The sequence below is a fragment of the Uloborus diversus genome, unplaced genomic scaffold (genome assembly GCF_026930045.1).
Source record: "Uloborus diversus isolate 005 unplaced genomic scaffold, Udiv.v.3.1 scaffold_13, whole genome shotgun sequence".
Taxonomy (NCBI): Eukaryota; Metazoa; Arthropoda; class Arachnida; order Araneae; family Uloboridae; genus Uloborus; species Uloborus diversus.
Genome location: NW_026557987.1, coordinates 6,598,381 through 6,618,851, shown reverse-complemented (window position 1 = coordinate 6,618,851; position 20,471 = coordinate 6,598,381). Strand labels below are relative to the sequence as shown.

Sequence of the window (20,471 nt, the reverse complement as noted above, 5' to 3'; positions counted from 1 at the left end):
TAATTGCCCATGTCTCACTACAGTATAAAATGATCGGTCTTATGAGGGTTTTGTATCGGTTCATTTTTGTATTAATGGAAAGGAGCTTAGATCTTAATTGGCTCTTTAAGCCAAAGTAGCATCTATTTGCCATCAAAATTCGATTTCCAATTTCAACTTTAAACTCATTCTTACTGGAAATAAGCCTACCCAAGTATTTGAACTGGGCGACTCCTTCAAAAGTATAGTTTCCAATATTAAGTGGCTGCACATCATGTATTCTAGGTATATGCATATTGCTTGTGTATATTACAATATGTAGCATTGTTTTTTCAGTTCAATGTACTTTTTAATCCCCCCCTCCCCATACAGATGTAGTTTGGGGGAGGGAGCTGAGCACCCTCTTTCAATTGAAATAGGAAGCTAAAACTCTTCCAGTATATTACTATCCACAAGTGTAAAAATATTGAGGGTTGTCCTGGTAGTACAAGAAACTTTTTTTTTTTTACATGTATGCTTTTTTTGGTCTCCTTATCTTAAGAAAGATATTAATGTATTGGAAAGGGTTCAGAGGCGGGCTACAAGGCTAATAAATGGACGTTCTCATTTAGACTACGATTCCAGATCAGAAGGCAAAAAATGTACAGTCTCGAGCAAAGAAGAGACCGAGGGGACAGGATTCAGTTGTTTAAATTCATCAAAATAAAAGATGTTACGGGGCTGAAGTTTAGCACTGAAAACTGGACGAGGGGTCATTGTTTTAAGCTATTTAAATCTCAGGCTAACATGGATACTAGGAAAAATGATTAATTCAGCAGGGTAGTGGAACCTCGGAACAGCTTACCAGAAGAGGTGGTCATGAGCAAGGGAGTTGATAGTTTCAGGAGGGCCATTGATCTTCACTGGGGATTGTCTGGGGACTAGGACCAGCCTAGCTGAGCCCAGAGCCTGTTACTGGTCGTCACTTTTGTATTTGTATTTTTTGAACCACCCTACTGTAGAACATTCACGATAAAAAAAAGGTTCAAATATCACAGTCCGGCACCTCCTCCTCGTTGGAAAAGAAATCGGCCAGCATGTGCTTGGGGACTTCCGTGCCCCTGATCCTTATCGCGTAGCAAGCACTCTCCACCTTCTGGAGGCTTCAAAGGCAGGCGACAAGGCTAATAAGTGGACTTTCCCACTTAGATTATGATTCCAGGCTTAGAAGGCTAAAAATGTACAGTCTTGAGCAAAGAAGAGACCGAGGGGACATGATTCAGCTGTTTGAATTTATCAAAATGAAAGATGTTAGTGGACTGAAGTTTAGCACTCAAAACAGGACAAGGGGTCATTGTTTTAAGCTACTTAAATCTCGGGCTAACATGGATATTAGGAAAAATGATTATTTTAGCAGGGTAGTGGAACCTTGGAACAGCAGGAAGAGGTGGTAATGAGCAAGGGAGTAGATAGTTTTAAGAGGGCCATTGATCTTCACTGGGGATTGTAAATGGACTAGGACCAGCCTAGCTGGGCCCAGAGCCTGTTACTGGTCGTCACTTTTATATTTGTATTTTTTGAACCACCCTACTGTAGAACATTCACAACAAAAGAATGATTCAAATATCACAGTCCGGCACCTCCTCCTCGTTGGAAAAGAAATCGGCCAGCATGTGCTTGGGGACTTCCGTGCCCCTGATCCTTATCGCGTAGCAAGCACTCTCCACCTTCTGGAGGCTTCAAAGGCAGGCGACAAGGCTAATAAGTGGACTTTCCCACTTAGATTATGATTCCAGGCTTAGAAGGCTAAAAATGTACAGTCTTGAGCAAAGAAGAGACCGAGGGGACATGATTCAGCTGTTTGAATTTATCAAAATGAAAGATGTTAGTGGACTGAAGTTTAGCACTCAAAACAGGACAAGGGGTCATTGTTTTAAGCTACTTAAATCTCGGGCTAACATGGATATTAGGAAAAATGATTATTTTAGCAGGGTAGTGGAACCTTGGAACAGCAGGAAGAGGTGGTAATGAGCAAGGGAGTAGATAGTTTTAAGAGGGCCATTGATCTTCACTGGGGATTGTAAATGGACTAGGACCAGCCTAGCTGGGCCCAGAGCGTGTTACTGGTCGTCACTTTTATATTTATTTTTTAAACCACCCTACTGTAGAACATTCACCACAAAAGAATGATTCAAATATCGCAGTCCGGCACCTCCTCCTCGTTGGAAAAGAAATCGGCCAGCATGTGCTTGGGGACTTCCGTGCCCCTGATCCTTATCGCGTAGCAAGCACTCTCCACCTTCTGGAGGCTGCACTTGAGGGTGAAGAACTTCCTCTTGAGCTCCTTGGAGTGGTTGGCGTGGATCAGGAATGCATCGTGGATGTCCTGTAGGACCACGCACAACTTGAAAGGTTCCTCGATGTCTCCGGCACCCACGCTGTTGATGCATTTCCTCATCAGTTCTCCAGTGAGATCTGCTATACCCAGGACGAAATCCAGGGGAAAGAGGAAGGAAGAGAGGGGGAGGTCGGCTTTCAGGGGGGCTTCCCCGGGGGTGTCCTGGAAGAAATTCAGGGGTATAAGTGACCGACTTGTCACATATAGGACATTTTCCACAAAAAATATAGGACACATTATATGAATAATTTTGCTATGAAAAAAGAAATAATACATATCATATATTATTCAGTTATTCTTATCAATGATTTTGTTTAAAAAAAAACCTCAAACAAAATACCTTACATCTATAATGACTTTCCTGTAGTTGAAAGAATAATTTTTGAAAAAAATGTACTTTATAGACTAAATAACTAAACAAAATTTGAACAAAGATAATTTTTATTTTTCTTCCTCACTCATGACCCAAGTACTAGTTCCACTGCTCTTAGATTTTATATCTAAACTGAACCCTTTACCACTTGTATTAAGAACAAACAGAGCTTGAGAAGGATCCTTCTGACGTTTTTCAGAGTTTTCTTTATGCCTGAATGTTTTAGCATGCTGCCTCAATTGCGAAAATCCACTATTGCTTATTATATGGGCACTGAACAGTTGCAAAAATGGCAAAAAGCGGTAAAATCATATTTTTCTTTAGTGCACCATGCACCAAAATTTGTAGAATTAATGTCCTCCTGGTTCAACAACTCCACACGAAATGTTGTTAAGCGATGCGATTTCGCCATTATAATTCCACTTATTACAACAAACTATGTTTTAACATTATAAGAAACTAACCATTCCACGATCCCAAAATTCCACAAAAAGAAAAGATTGCAAAAAGAAAATTAAAACATTCCGATCAGAAAATGCACTGAACTCAAAAATATACCAACAAAAACGAAAACCATGACGGAAAACAAAACAAACGGCTGTTGCCGCCCCCCCCCCCCCCAAATGCAAAATTCTAAAACAACTTCAGCATTAGTTCTCGAAACTCCACCCACTATAGAGTGACGTCACATTGCTGTAGCCAATGAGAGAAGATGCTAGTTGCAGAATTTAGTCAGTTGAGTTTTAATTTGAAATTCGTTTGGGCACGTACTTTAAGAGAAAAATCCGATGCCAGAAAGTTTACTTACCGTTATTTTCAAAAGATATATATGGTATAAAAATGGAATATAGGAAATATAGGACATTTTTGAAAAATATAGGAAATATAGGACGATTTTGATGCTTTTTTTGAAAATGTAGGATATATATAGGACTACTTCGACCCCTGGAAATTGGAAACATTTAGTCTTCATGGGCGGTTTCTGCCGAGGCGGTTAAAGCCGAGGAGAGAAACTGGTCAAAACCGGCACACAGTGTTTTGATTAATACAAGCTAGGTGGACAAAAGGCAAGTTCAGAATTCATCATTTCAATTCCACAAAATTAAAGTGTTCCTAAATTCACATGATTTTATTGTTCAAGATGGATATTATTTATACGGGTAAGTGTTTTTTTTCTCTAATTTAATTGCTCTATCTGATAATTAAACAATATTTTTAAAAAAGTTAAGATTAAAGAAGGAGTTTTTGCTCGTTTAAAACCTTTCAAGTGATGGTAATGATTTTAACCGTTTGTGCCCGGGCTTAATTTTCTGTATATAGTAGCTGCACTTTTCCCTTTATTAATAAGGCATATTATAGTCAGCACACTCGAGTAAAACATTTCTTTTTCTCTAGAGTACTTTCTTTCGAGTAGGGATTTTTTTGAAAAATGATTGAAGCACCCAAAGCTTTAGTCAAAAAAAAAAAAAAAAAGGTTGTACTCGAGTGTGCTGACTATAATACGTCTTATTATTAATAGGAAAGCTGTAGCTACTATATACAGAAAATTTAGCCTGGGTACAAATGGGTACAAGTCATTGCCATCACTTGAAAGTTCTGGAACAAGCAAAAAATCCGTCGTTCATTTAAAAAATTTTTTTACCATTGTTTAACTATCAGATAGATTAATTAAATTAGGGATAAAAAGCACTTACTAGTATAAGAAATATCCATCTTGAACAATCAAATAATATGAAATTAGGAACACTTTAGTTTTGTGTGATGAAATGATGTCTGGAACTCAACTGATTTACCTTATTACAAACGGATACATACCTTTGAACCTTATTACTCATGTGACAGAAGGGAGTTAATAACAAAGACCTCATACATAAACAAATAACAAAGTACCATGTTTTGGTTTATTTTTTGCATTATCCCAACACCAAAGTTTAGAATTTTGAATTTGACTTTTGTCCACCTAGCTTGTACTAATCGAAACGCTGTGCGGCATGGTAAAAAAATCTTTCTGCCACATGTACAGCATGTTTCAAAAATAATGACCCAATTTCAAAAAATCATAAATATTCAGATTTTAATCCGTTTCATTAAATTAAAGCATGGTTAGAATGGGAAAAATCACGAGTTTCATGAAGTTGCCGACAGATAGTGCTAAATTTTCTCTTTCTTTGCCTGCCATTTGAATGTTTGTGAAAATGGTGACTGCACGACAAAAATCATACTGTATTCTACGCTTCGCGAAGTGAGAGTCCGTAACGACTGTTCAGCGGGATTTTCGTCGAGAATACCCTGGTGTTGAACCTTTTCCCCCGAAAAGCATTAGAAGATGGTATAAGCAATTCAAAATTTGACTACCTTGCAGACATATGCTGTACATCCAAAGATGGACATATTGAGCCCCTTTAATTTTGTAATGTAAAAAAACTTTATTATTATCCATATAATATAAAATTAACCTGAATCGTCAATTTTCAATAGTTTTCATAATGTACGCATTTCAAATCAGGTCATTCTTTTTGAAGCACCCTGTATAGCAGAAACTCACAAAATAAACAAAGTAATACATACATAGTTAATGAGGAACAGTAGAAATTGCAGCGGAAGAACAATTGAATGTAAACCAAAGTAAATCCTTTTCACAATATTATCACTATTCAAATTCAAGAAGATTCTCTTACAATCCAGGAGAACTAACAGGCATTGCACAAATGTGACAAGCAGCAACAGGCTCTGGGCCAAGCTAGGCTGCTCCTAGTGAGTTTATGAGTCCACATTGAAGATCAATGGCCCTCTTAACAGGTGTCTGGCCAGAGGAAATTTGGGTCCGTTAATGGACCTTTCACAAAAACCCGATCAACCAAAACGGACCCTTCACAAAATTCTGATAAACAAGAACAGATCTTTCACAAATTGTTTATTGAAACAGCAAATCTTAAATCAAAATAAGGCATATTTCCCGTGTATAAAACCAATAATTTTTGGAACTTTTTTTTAAGTTCTTATACAAAACTAGCATTCCCGTACCTGGCATTGCTCGGGTAATGGAATTAGCAGGGGTTAACAGTGCTTGGTGCACCTAGTTTCGAAAATCCCCTACAATAATTCCTCATAACCTATAACTTTTTCTAATTTGGGGAGGATCCCGGGTACCCTGGACTCCTTATATATATACGCCTTTGTCCTTAACCGATCTTTAACTGTTATTAACGATTCTTTTAAAGTATTGATTATCTTTGCAAACACAGGTCATCCACATTTTATTGTTATACCTATATTTAAGCTATAACTTCTTTGTATACAACATTTTTAGTTTTTTTTTCTGGTGCTGAAATTATTAAGCTGCTTGATAAACTGACTTTGGAGAAAGCTACATAACATTGGTCGTGTGAAAAAAAAGTCTTGTCTTAAATCGATCCCTGCTACTTTTAATGTCTGTCCTTTTGACTTATTAACGGTTATTGCAAAAGCAAACTTTAACAGGAAACTGCACTCTTCTAAATTCAAAAGGATAGTCCACCTGTGATGATGTTCTTAAAAACTTCGTTTCTAGTTTTGAAAAAATAAAAGCAAAAGACAGAAACATTATTATTTGACTTGAGAAAAGCCTCGAAGAATCACGTGAGAAACAAAAAAAAATCGTCACTCTTGTGATGCTCTTGCAAGCGATAAAATAACTACTACTGCCAAATAAATATAATGCTTGTTTGTTTCTTCGAAAGAAATTAACAGCTGAAAGTCAGTTTGGTTTTGAATAATTTTGCTTGTTTGTTTTATCACAGCTATTTAGCAGCAGTGTTGTTACAAACTTCTCTGAAAAGGCTTGATCAGCACTTTGCCTCCTAAGTACATTTCTCCCCGCTCCCATGAATTAATAAACAATAAATGAACTTAGAACTTCAAAAGGATTAAAGGGGTTGAGAAAAAATGAGATCACTTCAGATAAGGTTACCAACTTCAAAATTATCGCCACTTAGCATTTCACCAGCTTGGCAATATTTGCGTTTCTTTGGTGCAATGTGTAACTCTTATTTTGGGAGACAATTACATGGGTTTGATTTTTTCGATGCTAACAATTACGTTTAATTTTAAATTAACTCTTTTATTTACCATTTTTTCCTTTAGATGCCTACATTTTGAAAAGTGCAATCTTTTTGCATCCGATATGAGAATCATATTTTATTCTTTTAAGCTAACTTTGCTTTATTAGGATACAAATATAAGAAAAGTCTCTCTATTTTTGTTACAACGCTTATGTCAAGTTTTTAAAGCGAAATTACATTGTCTAGTATGAGTCAAAAATTAAAATGCTGAATGGTGGTTTAATTTTATTTTTACTTCAGCTGTGTCGATAAATATTAATGATATGCTTATCATAGGCCTCTAAAATGCGATTCTGAAATAATTTTATCAAAAATATTTCTTTTACATGCTGTTTTTATACTTTTGATGCCTTCATTTTGAGGAATGCAAAAATTAAACAGAAAAAAAAAAAAAAAAACTGAAGGTAGTAAAAAGTGACTCTCTTAAAAGGTATAATATCTATATTTAAGGAACATTATTATACATAGCATTTTAGATCATTTTAATACATTTAGTTGCGAATCCAGGTGTTAGGGTGAAAATACTCCATATTGGTGGAATCATAGACTAATAATAAGAGTAGACCGAGCTTTCTCATTCTTGCTGATGAAGAAAATTGGTTCATAGATGTATCATGTGACTGGTGGAAGGGCTTGGCGAAGACTTTGGCAGCATGGTTGCTAGATGGCAGCATTATCTACAGTTTGGCACTCGTCATGTATTTTACGACAATGTGTTTTCATTAAAAAAAACTTCCAGATGCAGATATTGAACTGTTTTTCTTTTAGTTATGCATTAATTTGACATTAGTAATAGTTTTTGATCAGTTTTCGGTAACTTTTATTTCATTTGGAGCTGTCAGCGTTGGCGTGAACGAAATGGCGTAAACGTTTTGCGTTAACGCAAAAATGTACTATAATCGTATCTTAAATTGAAATTGTAGGTAAAAATCTTACCGTTTGCCGATTCTTTTTGGGAGCTTGCATCTTTAATTGCTTAGAGAGTTATTAAAATTGACTAAAGAAAATGCACAGTTGTATCTAAACGAAAAACTCACTATATTAACAAAATATTTACAACTTAGAATAACAAATTTACAAATCGGACTCGGAATATTCCGCGTTCCATCAATTCTATTTATTTTATTTCTCGCGGTCGTAGATCGTCTGCTACGATCAATGCCCGCTGTTGCTAGGATATCCACCAGTCACATGGTTTGGTTTATGAGCAGCAAAAGGGTTGCCATAGCTCGGTCTACTCTTATTATTAGTCTATGGGTGGAATCCATTAGCATTTCTGTTTTTATAGATTTACTTTCAATAGCATTTCAAAAAGCACAAAGTAAGTAACAAGATTTTACCACATTTAAAAAAAAATTTCCGGTGCAATATAAAAACATTAATTAAATAATTTAACATTCACTTACTTTCGCTATTATGTGCGAAAAGTTTGGATTGCAGACTTCATCAATGTGAATCAAACTTCCATTTTTTAGATAGTGGTAGAAAGACACAGCTTCAACAAATTCCTGCAACCCTATAAGTAAATTTTAACAAATCATCAGATGAAAGAACATCATACAGATATGGGTCATTCTTGAAAAAGTGTAACTTTTCTGTCACATGGCTTTTACAGTAAAAAGGTACAAATACAAATACAAAAGCGACGACCAGCAACAGGCTCTGGGCCCAGCTAGACTGGTCCTAGTCAATTTACAATCCCCAGTGAAGATCAATGGCTCTCTTAAAACTATCTACTCCCTTGCTCATTACCACCTCTTTCGGTAAACTGTTCCAAGGTTCCACTACCCTGCTAAAATAATAATTTTTCCTAATATCCGTGTTAGCCTGAGATTTAAATAGCTTAAAGCAATGACCCCTCGTCCTGTTTTCAGTGCTAAACTTCAGCCCCGTAACATCTTTCATTCTAATAAATTTAAACAGCTGAATCATGTCCCCTCGGTCTCTTCTTTGCTCGAGACTGTACATTTTTAGCCTTCTGAGCCTGGGATCATAGTCTAAGTGGGAAAGTCCACTTATTAGCCTTGTAGCCCGCCTTTGAACCCTTTCCAATACATTAATGTCTTTCTTAAGATAAGGAGACCAAAACTGAACAGCATACTCCAAATGGGGTCCTACCAAACTTCTATATAAGGGCAGAAGAACTTCTTTAGATTTGTTTGAAATAGATCTATTGATAAACCCAAGCATCTTATTGGCCTTGTTACTAGCAATGCTGTACTGTTGGCTAAACTTTAAATAAAACGTTAATAATAAAAATTAAATAAATTAAGGAACGATTCATTTAATGATGATTTTTATTTTCATCAAAATTATATCTATTTAAACCTGCCAACAATTTTTTGATAACAATTTTTATTTTAGTATATTTTTGGTTCACAACATGTGAATTCTCACCTCCGTGGCATGTCACACACCTTCTGTGACTGGTTATGTTGCTTAATAACTCAGTTGATTTAAAGTATATTTAAATTTATTTATTATTTATTTTACAAGTGTCACAAATACTAATTGCTTAGGTATATTTAATTTTTTAATATTGTGTAATACTTTTTTTCCCCCACATAATGCTTTTTTCTCAACCATCTCTATTCATAAATTGGAAAAGTAACAGCTTGGTAGTTTTCATGAAAAAGAAATATTCATGACCACTACTGGGAAAAAATACTCATAAATAGTGCAGTCTTTGGGATATTATTAAAAGCATTGAATTGTGCCTTTATTGGTGTCTATTATGGATGTCTGAGCAATTATTCAAAAAATTTTCTTAGTGGGGTTCTGGCATTTGTCACTTGAATAAACAGGAATTCTGGACCATCTCTGGAAAAATTATGTCAATGCAGCTAGCATATCTGATAAGCTGCATAATTGAGCTGGCAACTCTAGCATATGCAGCTAGCTTGGGGCAAGTCACATATTTTTGTGGGCAGGTAAACCGCAGTAGCTACAAAAATGACTTTTATACATTTGAAGAAAACGGTTTTTGATTTCCAACAAACTATAGTAAAATGTTAGAATTGGACACTCTTCCATGTTTTATTTTCAGGAGGAACCAAATACAATAAAGCTGAAGTAAAATAGATGACGAAAATACAAAAAAAAAAAAAAAAAAAAAACATTGGCAGGTGCAAATTATTGGAAATAAAAAGAGAATGAAATTGGGAAGTAGTTGCATGAATGAAAATGAATGAGTCATCATTGGATGAATTTGCATTCTATTATGTGTTTATTACAAACTTGTGTTATAAAAATACAACAGAAAATTCCTCAAACCAGACAGAACTGATCTGTCAGCAGATTTCAAAGCATTGATCCACACCATAAATGAGTTCGATGAAATATAGATTTTACCTGGACTGAAAGCCCTCAAGAACTGGTACACCTCAGGTTTTGTGAGTTCCGATGCAATGGCGTCGATGACATCGTGCATCAAGGTGTTGAGACGAACCTCGGCTTCATGCAAGATTTCTTCTTTATCCGAAGAGCTGGAACAGAAATTTATTTCTCATCAATTGTTGGAAATCTCGATGAGTTTTCTATGTTATCAATAAGTAAAATGCAAATGAAACATTTATTTGGCAGAGCAAAAGAAAAGTTAAACATCATTAAATACAAAAATGAGGACCAGCAAGGGGTTCTTCCGGGACTAGCTAGGTTGGTCCTCATCAGAGGAATAAACATCATTTCAGAGAAGACTTGGAATTCTGAATTAACCTTTAACATAAGAGATATTAAGAAAAATAATTTCACCAAACTACATTTTTAAAATGAAAGCACCTTCTTCTATTCAAATTAGGGAGCACCCTGCCTGTTTTAGATCTAGAAGAAATACTATAACACATTTCCAAAATAAATTTCCATGATTTTTAGAAGCTCCTCTTGATTGTCGAATTAATTTCCTTAATTATTTAGCATCATAAGAAATAAATTACAACAATGAAAACACAGCAACTTTTTACTTCCTTTTACAAAAAAGGAAGTATTGTATTCACAAAAAAAATTTATTTGAGCAACTGACAACAGTTAAGAACAGTAGAAAAAAATCATTAACAATAAACATCAAAGACTTTTTCTGTCATTTTTGATATTTTTACAACTTCCTTAACTTTCGAGAGAAATCGGCGGAACACACCTCATGACACGATGCAAAAGGAATATGATGCGCTTGCTCTCGATGGTCAGATCCCTGCTCTTCTTGACCAGCCTCTCGTACTTGTCGTACTTGGCGTCCAACTCGCACTGGTAGCTCTGGAACACTCTTGCCACATGGGAGGCATTCTCCGGAAGGGGGGTTGCTTTCTTCTCTTCGTCTGGGATTTTGCGTTTCCGCTGAGGACGCCCTGCACGCCACACAAAGCAAATGATCAAATTAAAATCAAAAAAAATTTAAAATTAATTTGAATTTTGACATCTTGAATTCAAATTATGTTTTTCGCAATCACGAGTGTGTGTATGTAGGCGTGTGTGTTTGTGGGTGGGGGGGTATGTGTATGTGGTGTGTTGGCATGTGTGTTTGTGTCTGTGTGCAGGCATGAATGTGTGGGTAGTTGTGTATGTGTGTGTGGGGGGGGGATGTGTATGTGTGTGTAGGCATATGTGTTTGTGTCTGCGTGCAGGCATGAGTGTGTGGGTAGTTGTGTGTATGTGTGTGTAGGCATATGTGTTTGTGTCTGTGTGCAGGCATGAATGTGTGGGTAGTTGTGTGTATGTGTGTGTAGGCATATGTGTTTGTGTATGTAGGCGTGTGTGTTTGTGTGTGGGGTATGGGTGTTTGTGTGTAGGCATGTGTGTTTGTGTGTAGGGGTTATGTGTGTTTGTGTGTAGGGCATATGTGTATGTGTGTGTTGTGCTTGTGTGCTGGCATAAGTGTGTGGGTAGTTGTGTATATGAATGTGTGTGGGGGGAGGTATGTGTATGTGTGTGTAGGCATATGTGTTTGTGTGTGTGCAGGCATGAATGTGTGGGTAGTTGTGTGTATATGTGTGTATGTTTTTGAGTGTGTGTATGTAGGCGTGTGTGTTTGTGTGTGGGGTATGGGTGTTTGTGTGTAGGGGGTATGTGTATGTGTGTGTAGGCATGTTTGATTGTGTCTGTCTGCTGGCATAAGTGTGTGGGTAATTGGGTGTATGAATGTGTGTGTCCGGGGGGTATGTGTGTTTGTGTGTAGGCATATGTGTTTGTGTCTGTGTGCTGGTATGAGTCTGTGGGTAGGTGTTTGTGTAGGTGTCTGTTTGTATGCGTACATGTGTATGTGTTTGTGTATGTGTGTGTAGGTGTATGTATGTATATATATGTGTGTGTGTAGGATATGGATCAACCTGGAGGCAGTTTTCGCTAGAGGAGCAGCATCATGAGGAGCCCGTCGACGGTGATGCTGCAGAGGATGCTGGTGGGAAAATAAAATGATAGCACATCAAAACAGTCAAATGAAAGCAATAAGCAATCGTGATTGCTCCATAAATTTTGAAATGTAAAAGTCTGCTGTTAGAACAGTTAAACATCCCCGAGTTTTTTTATTTAGTTGTACCATGGTTCGTACTTAATTTCAGAAATAAAATGGAGTTTTGAAGGAGTAAAATGAGATTTTGAAGGAGTACTAATTTGCTGTCATTAAATGATGTCGCACTTTTTACTTCCTTTTTCAAAAAAGGAAGTATTGTATTCGCAAAAAAATTTTCACTCAAAAATTGGCCTTCATTTCCATTTTTTTCACCCCCGAATGAATGTTGAGTTTTTTTTTTCCGACCGCACCATATACGTGGATATGTGTCTAGGAACCTACAGACACCCGAAATATCCATTTTGACGACCCACGAGTTAATTACAACGAATTTTCTCGTGACGTCTGTATGTACGTATGTATTGAAGAGGATTTTCGCCCCTTCTTCTTTGTCATATTTTTCATGTATCACTTTTAGAAGGGAGAGAATTGAAGAGACTACGTTCATTCACAACACACACAAACTAATTTATTTTCTATATACGGAAACAGTATACATGATGGGCAGCCAATTTGCCCTTTATCCCGAATAGCGGTCGAGAGATATCCATAAATTTATCCCGCTATTCGATCAGGAGATTTTTTTTTGCAGTCATGCCTTCATAGCTGACTATAGCCATATGAACTCAGGCGCTCTCATGCATCTGCGCAGAAGTCAATCGCGTAAAGCCCCATTGCGCAATTATGGAGATCCCGAGTTATTAATCTTGGGATCCCTGTCAAGTTTTACGCAATGTAACCACGTGGAGCATATAATTTCTTACATGTATGTATGTGCGTATGTGTGTATGCATCTCGCATAACTCAAAAACGGTATGCCCTAGAAAGTTGAAATTTGGTATGAAGATTCCTAATGGGGTCTAGTTGTGCACCTTCAATTTTGGTAGCATTCGGATGTTCCTAAGGGGGTCTTTTGCCCCTTTTTGGGGGGAAATCATTATTAATTTCGATGTAAACTCAAGTGGAGTTATAATTTGTCGGATACTTGGCGATACATTGCCAGTCTTTTGGTCGCCGAGTTTTGTCGCCAACTTGGCGACAAATTTGGCGTTGTTATTTTTTTTTGAGCAATCACGATTGCTTATTGCTTTCATTTGACTGTTTTTGACATTCCTTTGATTTTTCCCACCGCCACCCTCTGCACCATCACCGTGGACAGGCGGGCTCCTCACGATGCTGCTCCTATAGCGAAAGCCGTCTCCAGGTTGCATCCATGTCCTACACACACACATACATACATACAGACACTTACACATATACACACACAAAAACCTACACACACACAAACACATACACACTTTCATGCCTGCACACAGACACAAACACACAAACACACATACATACAGACACTTACACATATACACACACACACACACTCACACACAAACACACATACATACAGACACTTACACATATACACACACAAAACTACCCACACTTTCATGCCTGCACACAGACACAAACACACAAACACACATACATACAGACACTTACACATACACACACACACACACTCACACACAAACACACATACATACAGACACTTACACATATACACACACAAAACTACCCACACTTTCATGCCTGCACACAGACACAAACACACATGCCTACACACACATACCCCATACGTGCATACATACACAACTACGCACACACACACACACACATACATACAGACACACATATACACACACAAAACTACCCTTTCATGCCTGCACACAGACACAAACACACATGCCTACACACACATACCCCATACACACAAACACACATATCCCCCCCCCCACACACACTCGTGATTGCGAAAAACATAATTTGAATTCAAGATGTCAAAATTCAAATTAATTTTTCTTTTTTTAATTTGGTTTCAATATGGCCTCTGTTGGTGATATTTAGAAAGTAAACAATTGAATCACATTAAAAGTGCCAATAATGAGGAAATGACATTAAATTGGAGTAAAAGGAAGTCATGTGATGCACACATCATTGACACCCTTGCTCCTTTGTCACTAAGTGTCACACTTCACCTTACTCCTCCTCTTGTCGCATGTCATATTTTTTATAAACAAACTGTTACAATAACTGTGTGATGTAATAACTGCCCCGAGTCAAATTTCATGAACCCGTCTCCTCCTCAAGGCGTGACATCACTTGTATTTTCCTGCGTATTATCCGCGGCGGCCTATAATCCGCAGGTCCTAAAATCTGCCTGAAGAAAAAAAAAAGCTTCGTATAATCCGCGGATAATACGATGTAAAAAGATCAAGTTTGAATTTAACATAACATTTGAGCAACTAGACTAAAAACGTGAAAAAGTAATTACTTTGAAGGCATAATCAAAATTAATCTGAAATATAATTTAAAATATAATGATTTCTTCTTGAAATCATGATTATAGTACGCTAATTACAAATACAAAAGTGACGACCAGCAACAGGCTCTGGGCCCAGCTAGACTGGTCCTAGTCCATTTACAATCCCCAGTGAAGATCAATGGCCCTCTTAAAACTATCTACTCCCTTGCTCATGACCACCTCTTCCGGTAAGCTGTTCCCAGGTTCCACTACCCTGCTAAAATAATCATTTTTCCTAACATCCATGTTAGCCTGTGATTTGAATAGCTTAAAACAATGACCCCTTGTCCTGTTTTCAGTGCTAAACTTTAGCCCCGTAACATCTTTCGTTTTAATAAATTTAAACAGCTGAATCATGTCCCCTCGGTCTCTTCTTTGCTCAAGACTACATTTTTAGCCTTCTAAGCCTGGAATCATAATCTAAGTGGGAAAGTCCATTTATTAGCCTTGTAGCCCGCCTTTGAACCCTTTCCAATACATTAATGTCTTTCTTAAGATAAGGAGACCAAAACTGAACAGCATACTCCAAATGGGTCTTACCAAACTTCTATATAAGGGCAGAAGAAGAACTTACTACGTAGTAATTCTACAAGAATTACTTGAAAAACAAAGAGTCAAGACAAAGGAGCAAACGGTCCTATGCAAATGGCTACCTATTTCACTGTAATCTTGCTTATTTTACATGACCTGAATCGCCAAGAAGAACATTCAAGCATTGTAAAATAACCGACATACAGGCAGGCAGCGAAGAAGAACATGCACGCTTCTTAAAATAAACAACATTCAGGCGGCGTATGGTTTGAATCGGTGAATCCTACTGTAAAAAATATTGAGGTTCAATGGGTTGGTGTTAAGGGGGGAAAAAATCAGATAATCCGCACCTCATAAACTTTGCCTTTTTTAGCAGATAATCTGCGGATTATTACGCAAGAAAATACGGTAGATGACCCTTTTTACAATATCATAACTGTGATTTACTAAACAATTGTGTTTTTTAACACAATCACTTAATATAGTTCATCTACTTATGCATTTTTAAACATTTAAATAATAATTGGACAACCTGACTTTTGCTGCTGATTCAATTTTCTAAATCACATCTTTATGAAAAAAATAAATATTACTACAGTGGAACCTCAATAAGTAGTCGACCGGTTAAGTGGTCACTCCGCTTAAGTGGTCGTTTTTCTTTGGTCCCGAAAAGGTCTCATTCACAGTAATGTAAAATGACCCTCCTTTACTGGTCACCAAATTTAATTTTACCTGCTTAACTAGTCACTCAAAAGTTGTTTCCTAAAATTCCTTTTCCTTATCGGATCTTAGAAAATAGTGTCGGACTCAGTTGAAAGGCTGTTTGATATTAATTTTTCCTTGAAATCTCGATATTTCGGTTCTGGTCCTTCAAAGCATAATTCTTGCTGTGATTGCCAAGTGCTGAGAATATGAATCTAACTCCTTCCAGCAAGACAGACGAAATCTAATACCTGGAGAAAGTAAGTCAGTATTTAAGATCCGTTCACTGGGAACAAAAAACACAAAATTTAAAGCTTGATGTACGTTAGAAGAGATCGTTCTTTTCCTTAAGCAACAACTTCATCAGTCGACATTGAAGGATTGTATTGATGTACCGTAACTACATTAAAATAAGTTGTTGTTTTTAAGTAATGTATAAGTAAGAGAAAACAAAACAAAGTAACTATCATTAGTATTTTCCCCCTTTTTAAAATTTTTACTAATTTATAAACATTGATTGCATAAGCTATTGTTTTCTCCCAGAATTCTACTGCTATTCATGAATATTTGTAAGACTTTTTTTTTTCTTATTTCCCACTCCACATAAGTAGTCACTCCGCATAAGTGGTCAAAAATTTTTGGTCCCTTGAGTGACAACTTAACGAGGTTTTACTGTACATTAAAATTGCCCTTGAGAAAAATTTCAGTTTTTGATAGAAGTACTTTAAGTTACTGTCATAGAGAAAGATTCTGTACTCTTGAAGTAAAAAAGAAGGAGTTTTGAAGGAGTTAAAACCAAAATGAAGGAGTTTGAAGGGCGCTTCAAAAAAATTTCCAAAATGAAGGAGTGTTGGAGGAGTTTTGAAGGAGCGTACGAACCTTGTTGTACTGTCCAGGGGTGACAGCTAATTTTCCCATAGACTAATAATAAGAGTAGACCGAGCTTTCTCATTCTTGCTGATAAAGAAAATTGGTTCATAGATGTATCATGTGACTAGTGGAAGGGCTTGGCGAAGACTTTGGCAGCATGGTTGCTAGATGGCAGCATTATCTATAGTTTGGCACTCGACATGTATTTTAAGACAATGTGTTTTCATTAAAAGAAACTTCCAGGTGCAGAGATTGAACTGTTTTTCTTTTAGTTATGCATTATTTTGACATTAGTAATAGTTTTTGATCCGTTTTCGGTAACTTTTATTTCATTTGGAGCTGTCAGCGTTGGCGTGAACGAAATGGCGTAAACGTTTTGCGTTAACGCAAAAATGTACTAATCGGTATCTTAAATTGAAACTGTAGGTAAAAATCTTACCGTTTGCTGATTCCTCTTGGTCGCTTGCATCTTTTATTGCTTAGAGAGTTATTGAAATGGACTAAAGAAAATGCACAATACTATTTAAACGAAAAACTCACTATATTAACAAAATATTTACAACTTAGAATAACAAATTTACAAATTGGACTCCATAAAAGATCATTCTTCCGTGTTCCATCAATTCTATTTATTTTATTTCGCGCTGGCGTTGATCGTCTGCTACGATTAACGCCCGCTGTTGCTAGGATATCCACCAGTCACATGGTTTGGTTTATGAGCAGCAAAAGGGTTGCCATAGCTCGGTCTACTCTTATTATTAGTCTATGAATTTTCCCTTTAGCAGCAGTCTGTTGTTACTAAAGGGGGAAACCTTAGAGCAGAATGAAAATGGAGAGAGCAAGTCCAATCATTGGCTTAGCAAAAGCTGACCCAAGGACCCCAAGTCACGTGACTCAACAACAACAAACAGTTGCCACGTTTTGCGTGAAACTAGTGAAGGAGAGCTGATTTCTTCCAATGCTTTGCTTTAAAATCTGTCACATGACTTGGGGTCTTGGTTTTATGAATGAAAGTCTTCACTCCATTTTATTTCTTCTCAATCTGGGAAACCAGTTTAGGAGGCCGAAAATTTAGTGTTTTTTGAGATTTTTTTTAAACAAGGAAGAAATAATCAAAATTTCTTTAAACTTTGAGAATATTTTATTCGTCTTTTGAAGCACACATTTGATTTTTTTCAAGTCATTTCCACCAGAATGAGTGGAGTTAGAAGCTGCTGTCTATAGGCAGTTGCCATCAGAGCTTGTTGCTGTGAGCATTACCGAAACCAATTTTTGTAATCAATTTGCAATCATCAATTTATTTTTTCTCGTTAACAACATATTTCCTTAGAATATGAACATAATTGCGATAAAAAAAATTGAAAATTGCACATTTTTGAGGTGTTTGATTATGATGTTATGTTTTTCTACCACTTTTCTCATTTCCTACATTATTATTATTATTTTTTTTTGTTATTAATAATATCATCAAAGAGTTAGGTTCATTCAGTGTATAATTGAATAAAGAATATTCACACAAATTTTCTGAACGATTGTTCAAACACTTTTTGAGCTGGAATGCACACCAGCTGAAAAAGAGTTGTTGAGAGAAAAACGCTTTTGACAAAAATGCTGTGAACGTTTTCAAAACTCCACAGTCACTTTAAGTGCTGTTGGAACTAATAGGAATCTTTCACTGAAATTTTGCCAACATATTTTTAAATAGCTTTACTAACATTTTATAACATAAAGAAAAAAGTGAATTTTTTGCCGGTCTAAACTGGTTCTTCAGTAAACAAAAATGAGAAGTATCTGTAGATAAATTAAAAAAATAAATAAATAAATAAATAAAAATTAATTTGAATTTTGACATCTGGAATTCAAATTATGTTTTCGCAATCACGAGTGTGTGTGTGTATGTAGGCATGTGTATTTATATGTGTGTGTGTGGGGGGGGGGTTAGTGTATATGTGTGTAAGCATGTGTGTTTGTGTCTGTGTGCAGGTATGAGTGTGCGGGTAGTTTTCTGTATGAGTGTTTGTGTGTGGTGGGGAATGTGTATGTGTTGTAGGCATATGTATTTGTGTCTGTGCAGGCATGAGTGCGATGAGTGTGTGTATGTGTCTGTATGTATGTGTAGGTGTCTGTATGTATGCGTGTGCATGTGTTTGAGTGTATGTATTTGTGTTTGTATATGTGTGTGTAGGTGTATGTACAGTCAGACCTCCATATATCGAAGTAGCAAGTTGCCGAAAAAATTTCGATATGTAGAAATTTCGATATATAGAAAAAAATCCTATTTTATCATAAAAATCTCCTAAAACATTAAAATTAAAGCTAATTTTCGGGCATGAAACCTAATTTCTAATTTATATGAGCATTGGATTAAACGAAAGTTAATAATTGAAAAATTAACAGAAATTACATTTTTGTGCCTTCATACATCTTCATTCATTGGCAGTTCAACTTGATCCATAACATTAGGGGGATTTTCGTTTTAACAATGTGCTCGAGAGAAAAGTAAAAATCAATCTACTTAACTTGAATGATTTTTACTGAAGCTAAAAAGACTACGAATGATAATCAACAGACAAAAAGGATAACTTGAAAACTAATTTTACAGTGTTGGTGGTTACAACTAAGATTTGAAATAAACTCGAGGGAATTTAAGAACTCCAGAACGGAACAACGACCTATCTACACCCCTCAAACTCAGATTTCTTATGAGTTTCTTAGCAACCTTTAGTAAACATAATGTTCTCCCCTAACCTTCATTTTTCATGAGATAAAAAGTCTTAAGAGGAAAAAAAAATCTACGAATGTCTCGAAAAATATTTCGATATATAGAGATTTTTTCGATATATAGAAACAATTTTTCTATGTAATGAACATTGAAATTTGCTGGGATTTTGATATATAGAAAATTTCGATGTGTGGAAGTTCGATATATGGAGGCTCGACTGTATTTGTGTGTGCGCACATGTGTGTGTGTAGTTGTGTATGTATGCGTGTGTGTGTAGCATATGGACGCAACCTGGAGACGGTTTTCGCTATAGGAGCAGCATCGTGAGAAGCTGGTCGACGGTGGTGCTGGCAGAGGGTGCTGGCGGGAAAATAAAATGATAGCACATCAAAACAATCAACTGAGAACAATAAGCAATCGTGATTGCTCAAAAAAAACTTGGTGAATGAAAGAATTGTCGCACTTTTCAGTATTTTTTTTTCCTATCTCAATTGATACCTCTATGCTGAATCATGGCTTTCAAAGAATTGTATGTGTTTCTAAAATTCAATTTAACGTTGGGAATAAATTTAAAATTTATGAAAAACAGCAAAGCAAACTTATTTTTATGACTTATTTATAGTTTATATTGCTTCATCCTAAAGACGTGAATGTTTTTATTGAACAAAGGCGGTTAGCATTCTACACACAACAAAAGACGAGTACAAAAATTTGTTCTCATATTCTTCAATTCGGGGAGAAATTTTTGTAAAGATAATAATTTCTTTTTACCCTTATGGCTGGAATCGTTCATAGTAAACGAGATTTCTGTCTATACCAAAAACAGTGTTCGAAACCGAAACACATGAAATTTAAATGTAAACAAAAAGCAAAAGTAAGTAAAGAGCGGGTTGAGAGGTACGACAAAAGGGGTGATTCCTGGAATCGCCCACTTACTCACCAAATGGCGATAGTGCGCCAA

The 20,471-nt window shown here is 36.3% G+C and overlaps 1 protein-coding gene across 1 annotated transcript; it reads right to left on the bottom strand.

Annotated features, from left to right (window-relative positions):
• Positions 1 to 1,713: 1,713 nt before the first annotated feature.
• On the bottom strand, positions 1,714 to 20,303 carry LOC129232648 (translin-associated protein X-like). Its single transcript, XM_054866779.1, has 5 exons — positions 20,282 to 20,303; positions 10,962 to 11,169; positions 10,181 to 10,314; positions 8,236 to 8,345; positions 1,714 to 2,518 (listed from the first exon to the last, which is right to left on the bottom strand). The coding sequence occupies exons 1-5, from the start codon at positions 20,301 to 20,303 to the stop codon at positions 2,150 to 2,152; spliced, it is 843 nt and encodes a 280-aa protein (XP_054722754.1). The 3' UTR covers positions 1,714 to 2,149.
• Positions 20,304 to 20,471: the final 168 nt, after the last annotated feature.